Source organism: Lactuca saligna, chromosome 2 (genome assembly GCF_052625555.1).
Source record: "Lactuca saligna cultivar CGN05327 chromosome 2, ASM5262555v1, whole genome shotgun sequence".
Classification (NCBI taxonomy): domain Eukaryota; kingdom Viridiplantae; phylum Streptophyta; class Magnoliopsida; order Asterales; family Asteraceae; genus Lactuca; species Lactuca saligna.
The window spans coordinates 16,711,465-16,723,213 of record NC_136418.1 but is presented as its reverse complement, the minus strand read 5'-3'; the positions used below and the strand labels follow the sequence as shown (position 1 = coordinate 16,723,213).

The window sequence follows — 11,749 nt, the reverse complement described above, 5'->3', positions numbered from 1 at the left end:
CCGGTTGACCCATGAACCGGTCATCACACCGGGTCAACTAAAAACCCGGGTTTTAAAACATTGAGCACATCACTATATTATGTTTTTTCATTTAATAATGTTCCAATGATTTTACAAAATCAGCATAAAATTAAATGGGCCAAAAGCTTGATATCCGTCTAGAACCTTTGACACTGAGAATTATTATGATAAATGAAAATGTACATCCTTCAAGAATGCATGCTCTGCATTCGAAGTTCAATAGGATTTGATATTATCCGAGCGAATGCCCAATGGTATGTCAACGAGTCTTAATAAATTAGAGGTTGTTGATATCCTTAGTTATTATAAGAATAAACACTATAATTCACTTGCTCATGCAAAAGTAGGGTTTCCACGTACGAGCCAACAAAGAATAAACCATATCTTCCATAAATCCCAATTTCTTTGATGTGTTCTGACCGGGGTTCATAGACAACAAGTGCAGCAGGTTCTTCATCACGACCTTTCAGTCCCAATATAGGTTTACCACTCTTTGTAAACCCGAGTGTAATATTGGGGCGAAAATCCCATATATTTGGTGTTTTAATGGTGAATAGCTTTGTAAACAAATTAGCGACAACACGATCCATCATCCATACAACACAAACTTGTTTGTTGATGTTTCTACTATATTCAAGCACAGCTAGAGACTCCCATACCTTAGAAATGGACAAATTAACACATCGCTGGTGTGCTAAACAGTCTGGTAAGTTTACCATTCTAAATTCTTCGGTAGTCATATCATATGACATAATTAGATTATTTCGGAGACTCGGAATCCCATCAAAACAAAACCGATAAATAAACTTATCTATAACCACTTGCTCCCATGTAAGTGTAATCGTTCCATTAGGGGGTTTGGTAGATGGAATTCTCCAACATCCAGCGCTTAACGTAAAAACCTCAACTACCCAGTGCATGTGATCCTTAGTTCTTGGATCCGCATACGTAACACGTTTAAACTTCACAACTGTAGGGTCATTAGTGGCAGGAGAAACCCCAAAACCAAGAACAGTGCTTTGTTCTTCACACCACTGTGAAGACACATGCGTAGTTATATAAACTGATTTTCTAATCGAAGGATTCCAAAGAACAACCCCCTTCACTGTTTCATCGTTGGTGGATCGACCTGGATCTTTATAATAACTGTACAAACACAACAGTCCATGAGAGCTACCGACAACAGATTGTAAATTCTTAATTAGTTTAGGAACAGTCGAAGTGAACTCGTGTAGGGTGAAAGTGTCATCATCCACAAACGAAACAAATCTATCCTTAGCAGACCATGGATCATTGTACCATACAGATAGACGCTGCGGTTGAGTCTGGCTGACGTTGTATTCAGCAATAAACTCCGAGCTGTCGATCAAAGATTTCCATGGTTGTGAGACGGATCTGAATTTAAGTAATGATTTTACAGGAAGTCTTTTGATGATTTCAAATTGGATTTGGAAAGGAACGTAGTCTGACATTTCGATATTAATGGGAGGTGCTTAGCTCTTGGTGATATAATTTTTTAGGCTTGATAATAATGGGAGCATCGTGGAGTTCTGCAGGGTGGGGAATATGAATTTTTGGCCACCGATTCTACTGTGCTGATGTTTTTGTATAAAGGTGATAATACAATATTTTATTTTACCTAGTAATGTGCTTTCCATGGGACTTGGTCCCCCAATGACTAGCCAGTAAAATAGATCCTATTTTATATTATTATCTCCTTCTTTTTAGTAGCTTTTATGTTTTGTAAACGTTATACAAATCTTTGTAGCTTTTCAATGAAGTACCACGACAATCTTGCTTCACTTTGCATAACACTTGGTATCAGATCCGATCCTGAAAGCCTGGTGTAAGAGTGAAGGGAGAGAAGAACCTATCAGTAAACACGAGTGAACGTACGAGAATATACACAAGTGAATGAGAGTATGCTAATGGAGAATCTTCTTCGGTGGAAAGAGTGTTGGAATCTTATTGATCCGGGTTATAAAGAACCAGCAGCAGGATCCAAAGAGACAGATGTTGAGAAGACGACAAGAGCAGAACTGAAGATCAAGGATCTTAAAGATAAATACTAGTTGTTTGCAACGATTGACAGAGGTATTTTGAAGACAATACTCCAAAACGAAACATTTGGGGGCCAATGAAACCAAAATACCAAGGAAATGAAAGGGTTCAAAGATCACATTTACACGCATTTCGAAAGGAATTTGAAAAACTACTACGTACCCTAATTGATGGATTCAACTACATTGTAGTACCCATTGAAGAGGAAAAACACATAGATCGCTTAAGTGTCGATGAGCTCTAGTCTCTAGAGCTCCTTTATTGTGCATCAACATAAATTCCAAAGGAAGACAGCCAGACAGGGGAGGAAGAGCACGTACTAAAGATGAAAAATGAAGAAAGAAGCGTCAGAGGGAGAGGTTGAGGTCAGTTTGGTAGCAACTATGGTCTTGTACGAGGGAGACATATGTTCAATAAGGAAGTGATTGAGTGTTGGAATTGTTATAAGTTGGGACACTACCAATACGAGTGTCCTGACATGGAAAAGAAAGCAAACTTTGTAGAGCTTGATAAAACTGATGAAGTTTTGTTGATGGTGTATGTAGAAGACAATTAAGCAATGTGAAGTGAATAATAGATTCTTGATTCAGGGTGTAGTGACCACATAAGTGGTAATAAAGAATGGATCTCAGATCTGGACTCGCTGTGTGAAGTTATGAAACGACAATCGTATTGTTGTTGTAGGAACTGGCTGATGGTGAGTGGGATGACTTATCTTATTTCAAGCGTATATTATATACCTACAATAAAAAGTAATGTGGTTGAGCGTTGGATAACTGCAAGAAACGAGCTTGGGTGTGTTGTTTCAGAATGGAACTTGCAAGGCTAACTGAACAATGATCGTTATTATGTACTCACAAATGATTGGAAACATGATGTTTCCTCCCATTGCTAAAATAGAGTCAAAACAACTTGCATGCTTACATGTTTAGACAGTGGATGAGGTGAATCTATGCCATTGCCAGGATGGGTACTTAAGCTACACAGGCTTACATGATAACCTTATCAAGTAAGGGGATGGTAGAAGGAATGCTAACAATTCAAACTCCAGAGAAGTTATGTATAAGCTTCTTGGTAAGCAAGCAACATGGCAAAAGCTTTCCAAAGAAGAGTTTATGGAACTCAACACACTAGATGTAATCTGATTAATACAATGTAAAATAGGAATAAAAGGTATATTTCAACCTTTATTGACAATTTTACATGAAAGACGTGGGTATATATACCTTCTAAACCGAATACCAGAAGCCTTTTATGCCTTTAAGATCTTCAAAGCAGTTGTCGAAAAAGAAGTGGGTGCAAGTATACTTTGTCTAACAACTGAACGGTGAGGTGAAATCAACTAAAATGAATTCGCTAGTTTCTATAATGAAGGGATCGATAGACTACTCATCACAACGACGTATTCACCTTAGCAGAACGGTATTATCGAGCGTAAGAATCGTGCAATTATGTGTTGGATCTTTACAAAATAAAAAACAAGTGCATGTGAACTCTTGTGACATTATTGATGAACAATAAGGAATAGGCAGCAGCTATGAATAGTAGAGCTTACAATTGAAAAGTAAATGCTAGAAATATGGAAAGGCTTAACAAAATGCAAAGTAAATGCTGGAAATATGGAAAGACTAAAGAAAATGCAGGAAAATTGAAAGACTTGTAGCTGTTATGAATACTAGTTATTATTTTCTGAGTAAACATTCAATTAATCTTCAATGCTCTGCTTTGATTCAAAGGCTTAAACACCAATCTTTGCACAAAGATATTCAAAACAGGCTGCTAGAAGAACTTTCATAAACAATTCTACTAGTTGTTCTTCAGTTCTACAAAACATCAGCTTGATGCTTTCGTCTGCCACTAGTTTTCTTATGAAATGATGCTTAATTTTTGTGTGTTTGGTTTGTCCGTGCATGACTGAATTCTTTGTCATTGCAATCACGGATTGATTGTCATAGTAAATCACAAGTAGATCACAGTTCAGTTTGCTCTTGCATGAGGTCACTCATAAGTTTTCTTAACCAAATTGTTTGACATGTTGTGATTAAGGTTGCCACATATTCCGCCTCTGTTGTGGATAATGACATGGTTTCATGCTTCTTTGATAACCATGAGATAATTCCAATTCCAACATTGAAGTAGTTTCCATTAGTGATCCTTTTATCTTCTTATGACCCTCCCTAGTCAATGTCAATAAATCCTTCCAACAGTAGTTTCTTTGACTTCATATACCATATTCCGTAATGATTGGTGTATACAACATAATGAATGATCCTTTTTACTTACCCAAAATGTTGTTTTGTAGGTGAATTCATGAATCTTGGGACCATACCAATAGCATCGGTTATGTCTGGTCTTGTGTGTGTAAAATATATTCGTCTCCTAACTATGCTCTAGTACATATGGGTTCAGCGATTCCTATACCATTGGAACTTACAACTTTCTCATTCCTATTCATGTGTTGTGATGGGTTCTTCATTCATTACATTGATATCTTTCATCAAGTCTATGACATATCACTCTTGTGCAATAAAGATACCCTTGTTGGTTTGTTTCACCTCGATAACAAGAAAATAATGTAACCATCCAAGATCAGTCATCTCAAAGGTTCTTCTCATTTCCTCCTTGAACTTTTGTATGAGTTTCATTGAGGATCCTATGTATATAATTTCATCTACATAGAGACTAACCAACATGATATATTCTACTCCTTGCATCTTGTAGTGCATAGTGGACTCTTTGGGACTTTTCTTGAAGCCATTTTCCATGAAGAAACTATATATCAATCTTGCTATACCACGAGCATGGGCCAGATTGAGCCCATACAAATCCTTTTTTAACTTGTATACCTTCTCCTCTTGTCTAGTTAATATGAACCCTTTAAGATCTCCATTCAAGAAAGCTAAATTAACATCAAATTGTTAGACTTCCCACTCTCTTTGTGATGTTAATGTGAGGATCAATTGTATGGTTCCTATCCTTTCCACCAACGATAACGTCTCGTCATAACACATACCTTTCTCTTGCTTAAAGCCTCAAGCGACAAGTATGATTTTGTGTTTTTGTAGGCTCCCATTTACATTGAACTTAGTTTTGAATACCCATTTTAGTGATATAGGATACTTACAAGATTGTAGCTTCTAGAGTTCCCAAGTATTGTTCTTCATAATAGCAACAATCTTTTCCTTCATTTCTCATCTCCAATCATCATCTGGAAATGCAACATTTGTTGATACTGGATCACTAGTGAATTGTGGCATTGTTCTTGCATAGATATCTGCTAATGTTCTAGCTTTGAGTGGTGTTGTTTTCAGTGATGTATTGATAGCAGACGTTGTGTTAATTCTTGGAGAAGTAACTGTTGATGACACTCCATGCGAGCAACTTGAACTCGGGGATGAGGTGTTTAATGGATTGATTTTAGTAATGGGTGCATGATCTTGAACATTTTCCTCCTCAAGTAACTCAGGTTGAACTAGTGTACTGACTTGCTCTTGTGTAGTGCTATAACTTGCATATTCTTCCAAGACTACATCCCTACGAATAACAATTTTCTTGTTTATGGGATCAAAGATTCTGTAGGCATTTTCTTGTGTACAGTACCCAACAAAAACATATTTCTTGGACTTGCCTTCTAGCTTGTGTGTGTAACTTATGACCAATGCATAGCATACACAGCCAAATACAAGTAAATGAATGACTGAAGTTTGAATTTATGCCATGCTTCAAATGGTGTTCTATTCCATACAGATTTTTAGGAGATGCGTTGATCAAGTATGATGTGGTAGAAACGGATTCAACCTAATACACAACACGTCGCTTGCTTGTGTTCAACATTTATCGAGCCATCCCCTCAATGGTTTGATTCTTTCTCTGTGGAATCCCATTGTGCTCTGAGGTACATGGAGTTTTCATCTCTCTTCTTATCCCCACTTTTTTCGCATTGGGTGATAAATTCTCATGTCTTTAACTTTCACCCTCTATCAGTCCTTAGAGTCTTGATTGTAATATTTCATTGTTTTTCAACAAGGGCTTTGAATTTCTTGAAGTGTTATAAGGCTTAAAATTTTGTTCTAATGAAATATACCCAACACGTAAGAGTAAAGTCATCAATGAATAGTAGTAAACACCTATTACCATAGTGAGATTCATTCTTCATTAGACCATAAATGTCAGTGCACAGTAATTCCTACTTCCAATTTATCAGTTGTTCGTCTTGCCTTGCCCTTTGGAAAAGATCTTCGTGATTGCTTGCCTAGAATACATCCTTTGCATACATGTTTTGAATCATGTATAGAAGCTAATCTATTTACCATTTTTCTTACTTGAAAATAACTTTAATCCTTTTTTATGTAGGTGCATGTATCTGCAATGCAAAAGTTTCGATTCATCATTATGTATCCATCTTTGTGATGAAATTCTATAGGAAACATTATGTTTCCTGCTAGCCTTAAATAGAGTACCATATCACCATCTTCTTCTTCACCACACATGTGTTATCGTCAAACTCAATCTTAATACCCTTTTCAATCAATTGTCCTACATTTACCAGGTTATTAGTAAGTCCTGGAGCATAGCGTACATCATTGATGAATTTACATTTCCCTTATATGCTTATATATAATGACGTTTCCTTTTCATTCTATTGTTACAACTTTATCATCACCTAGTTTCACATGTGATTTTTCTGATTCATCTAAATTCTTAAATTATTCATACGCACATGTTATATAGATTGAACATGTATTGTCTAAATAGGAATTAATCTTGTTCAACATATTTAATTTTCTTCTGTATATTTTGCTTGACCATCCTTTTCCTAACAGTCTTCTTTTTTATAACCATGCTTTCCATAATTGTCATATTGAACCAATGCTCCATGTGATCTGCCTCGTCCACGACCTTGATATGATGATGGTATCACCCTTCCTCTACTTCCATTGAACCTGATTTGCTCCCCTTGGGTCTGAAAAGCTTGTTTTTCTTACATTTATTTTATGTTGATTCTTGCCTTATGCACTTGTAGTGAACCTATTAACTTATTAAAGGTGAAAGTATTTAGTCCTTTAATTCGTTGATTTTTTCCACCATGTGATCAAACTTGACTGGCCACCATAATCTCGTCTAAAATCTTGTCTCCATAGCTACGCATTGTGTCACTATGGATGCTGCTTTTGCTAGGTATTCTAGTATTGCTACATTTGGCCTCATGTTTAAAGTCTCGAACTGTGTTCTCAAGGATTGGAACATAACTGTAATAACTTGGGTTGTCCTTAGTATTCAATCTTGAGGATATCCCAAGCTTCCTTTGCTGTGATTGATGCAACAATTCTAGGGAACATGGTCTCGTTAGTTGCATGTTGAATAAATAACAAAGCTTTAACATCTTTCTATTGGATTTCTCTTTGAAGGGATTCATATGCACTTTTGTATGCATAACCTACTTCAATAAACTCCCATAAGTCTTGTGACTTGAAAACGTTCTTCACTTTGGTGCTCCAAAATTCATAGGACTCCCCTTTGAAGAAAAGAATTTGTGGTTGTGCATGCAAATAGTGTCGCTACTAGTTTACGCCATTTGAGTGTCATCGATTGTGTGTCTTGGAAAAGTGACCATGCTATAATACCAAAATGTTGGAACTTTACAGAATAAAAAAGAAATGCAGGTGAATTGTCGTGATATTATTGATGAACAATAGGGAAGATAAGGCATGTAACGACCCAAAAATCCTTCCATTAACAACATTAGATTTCTGCAACTTGAATAATTATTGATGTGAATGATTTTAGCTTTATGATGTTAAAAGGGAATAAATTAAATAAAGCTAGTATTAATTAATATGTAAAAGAATCAATCAATAACTAAAAGGAATATAATCCAATTAAATTGATTTATGGAATTATTAGGGTAAATATAATTCATTTAATTGGTGGAAATGGTGTTCAGGAGCTAAAATGTCATAAAAAGAAACTTAAAAGTGCAACTTTATTGGATTTTGAGCACTATAACACTTCCTAATTGCACATGCATCCCTAAATGCTTTGGATCTATGTTTTCTCTAATTATACATGCATTTCTTTTTCCAAAGTATTCACCCTAGCTAGCATACAATTGTAGCTATGTATATAATCAAAACATAGTTAGGATACAAACCTTTTGATTAGGGTAGAGTTCTTGACCTTTGTAAGCTTTAGCACCTCAAAAGTGATGCATCTAATGGTTCACAAACACCAATATGCAAAAGTTGTTCTTGAGAGAATAAGTCACTTGTTTCTATGAAAGGTGCAACCGATTTTGAGCATGGAGGTGGCTTTTTATAGTTGTGGCAGGTGCTAGGGTTACACTTGGTAAGCCATAATCATCCATGACTTTCCACATTCCTATGATCCATGCGTTTAACCTCCATGAACTATCCATGGGTTATATTATTGGTTTATCCCACTCACATAACCATGGATCATTTAGCCCATACAATAAGTATGATTGATTTACATAACCAATCCCTCCATATTTAATTATTCTCTCTTTTGTCCATAAATATCATTCTTGGACAATACTAATTAAATTATCATATTAATATATTATACTTATAATATATTAATAAATCATATATAACCTTATTCTCATAAAACCATCCTATCAAATTGCACTGGTGAAGGCAACCCAAAAGGAACATGCTACTATCGGGTGAAGTACATATCAGATATAGTTATGGGCTTAGACACCAAATCCAACAATCTTCCACTTGGATAAGTCTAATAACTATAGCTGCCTATGTGACTTTAAAATCCGACTTGCAATCGTAAGCTTCCGAAAGCCATTGTCAACTCTAACTCAGTTAGTGACGCATCCTTTAGATAAGGGATCATATACTCATATGTTCTCAAGATATCAGCTGGACAAATGCGTGGAACAATGTCATACTTAATGTCTTTTAATTGGTTTCCCGATTTTCGATTAGTTTGAAATAGAACATAATTGAACACATCAATTTAGTTCTGACCGGGCCCAGAACATAAGTCAAAAAATAATCATCTAGGGGCCCAAGATATCGCTTTTAATCTTCTTAGCATAAAAGAAACAGATAAACTTTGACATTATACGCTTGTACTAACTACTCATTAAATCATGCACAACCACACATTTTACAACATCAAGTTAGTGATGCATTTTCGTGCCATCAATGCATGACTAACTCATAATCAACAACTCATATATCTAGTCTTGAAGATTATTGTAACATCCCAATTTTCAAGGTCAAAATTTTCATTTTTAAATAAGTTATTACCATCAATATAAAAACATTCATAATAATATCTCATGTCAATTCCAAAGTGTCAATAATCAAAACGTATTATCATAAACCATATCAGAGTGCAATCCCAAAGATCTCATGTGTGGAAAACATAGTGTGATGCGTTGCGATCTAGCCGGCTCCTTTCCTTTTAACACGAAGTTCCTGAAACCAAAACTGAAAACCATAAGCACGAAGCTTAGTGAGTTCCCCTATCGTACCATATACCATATAATCACATAACATGCATATACTGTCAGGCATATATGGGTGCCCGACCTACCCCTTTGGTCCTCTCGACCGGATACTGCCTAGCATATCTGGGTGCTGGCCTCCTCTTCGGTCCTCTCGACCGGATACTGCCTAGCATATCTGGGTGCTGTCCTCTCCTTCGGTCCTCTCGACCGGATACTGCCTAGTATATTTGGGTGCTGGCCTCCCCTTTGGTCCTCTTGACTGGATACTGGGGACTATTTCACCCCTCTACTACTACCACATATCATGTAACACATAATCGTATTCTATCTAACATGACTGGGTATGACTACCCCCTTTGGCTCTATCGACCGGAAATCTTGGGGATTGTCTCCCCTACTGCTACTAGCATATAACATCATATCATAGTAGCACATAACATATGAGATAGTAGCAAACCTAGATGAATATCACAAAGACAATCATCTAATATACTTGGTGGATCGGCATTGTGGTCGTAGACCCACCGCTATTACAAGGTAACTCACCTCACACTGCTGAAGTCCCGTAGACACAATCTCACGATGCTGAAGTCCCGCAGACTCAACCCCAACTATTGGATGACAGATTCCCAAACTGTCAACACCAAAATAACACCCAATTAATAATTGGGTTCCACTACATAACCATAAGTACGTACTTGGGGTCACTACTACATTACCCCATGCTTGGCTTTATTCAAGCCCAAGGCCCAATCCATAGGCCCAAAATTCAACTATGAGTCAAAGCCCATCATACAGCCCAATTTTCCAAATTGGACCCAAACCCTTACAAGGTCTTACCGAAAGACCCAATCATTTAGTCCAGTCCAACATTCAAAATTTTAATGGCCCAATATCACATAATCGTAAAGGCCCAAACTATGGCCCAATTTTCCAAGTTGGGCCTAACTCCTCATATGGGCCTTACCTCAAAGCCCATTAATTATTCTGGTTCATTTGCTTGATCTTGGATGGCCTAATGATACTCAATCATCAAGTCCCAATAGGAAGGCCCATCAATAAACCCAAATGAAATTAGGGTTTCACATATAATGATGATTAGGATTAAGCTTCCTGCTTAACCCATTAAGGACTTAATCCATTAAGTCCAATACTAACCTTGCTCGATTGCAAATGATTATTAATTAATACATTAGGTTCATTAAATAATTCCGATGCGGTCCCGATAAATCCCAAATTAGGGTTTCATGAAATTAGGGTTTTCCAACTCTAATTAGGGTTTCCAACCCATCTTAGTCCAATAGGCCCAATAGAATATCATTAAGCCCATTAGTGGTTTATTGGGTCAATTAGGGTCCATTAAGCTTCATCGGTCCCATTAGGGCTTACAAGGCCCACTAGGGTTTCAAGCATCCCAAACGGACCAAACTCAACAAGGCAAGCACACTGCCACCCGACACGGCGGCCAGTGGCGGCAGGAAGCGGTAGCCACCACCCTACGGTGGTGGTTTGGGTTTCTTTTTATTATACTTTAGCTAATTACAATTTACAATGCCTTAACCAAAAATAAACATACCCACTAGCTAACATAAACACACAGATGATGGCACATGGTGGCAGCCACCACCTAACAGTGGTGGTGACTATGATCTTCGGTCAATACAACACCAAGGTACTCCAAGTATCCATCCAAACGCACCTGGAAGCCCACAACCACCCAAGACGGTGGCTAACAGTGGCGGAGCGGCGGCAACAAGCGACGGAGATGATTTTCCTTTCAATTGTTTAGACCTTTTCCATTTCACATGAGTCCATGTTAGTGTGCCGGTTAACAACGCAAGCTCCACTAACGCTTTGAGAACTGAAAATATCACAATTGCTATCTACTTAAAAACTACTTAGTGAAAGATTTTCCTCGCCATCATTTTCATGAATCGGAGAGAAACCTTATGACACTTAGATTTTATGGTGTATGTGTTCTTATCCACGTGAATTTGTCAAAACCATAATCACAACACAAGGTTGGTGACAAATTCAAACTCATATGGACTGAACTTATGCAATCTAAACTTCTTGCCACCTGGAAGTACAAGGGCCTGCCATTTCTTCCAAGTAGATATGCAAAAAACTGAGTATATGTTGAACTCAAATGTATAGCTAACTTTAACAGGAATGGGC

At 37.1% G+C, this 11,749-nt stretch overlaps 1 protein-coding gene across 1 annotated transcript; it reads right to left on the bottom strand.

Moving 5' to 3' along the window:
• Positions 1–317: 317 nt before the first annotated feature.
• On the bottom strand, positions 318–1,493 carry LOC145029555 (F-box/kelch-repeat protein At3g23880-like). The gene has a single exon (XM_078978059.1). The coding sequence runs from the start codon at positions 1,491–1,493 to the stop codon at positions 318–320; it is 1,176 nt and encodes a 391-aa protein (XP_078834185.1).
• Positions 1,494–11,749: the final 10,256 nt, after the last annotated feature.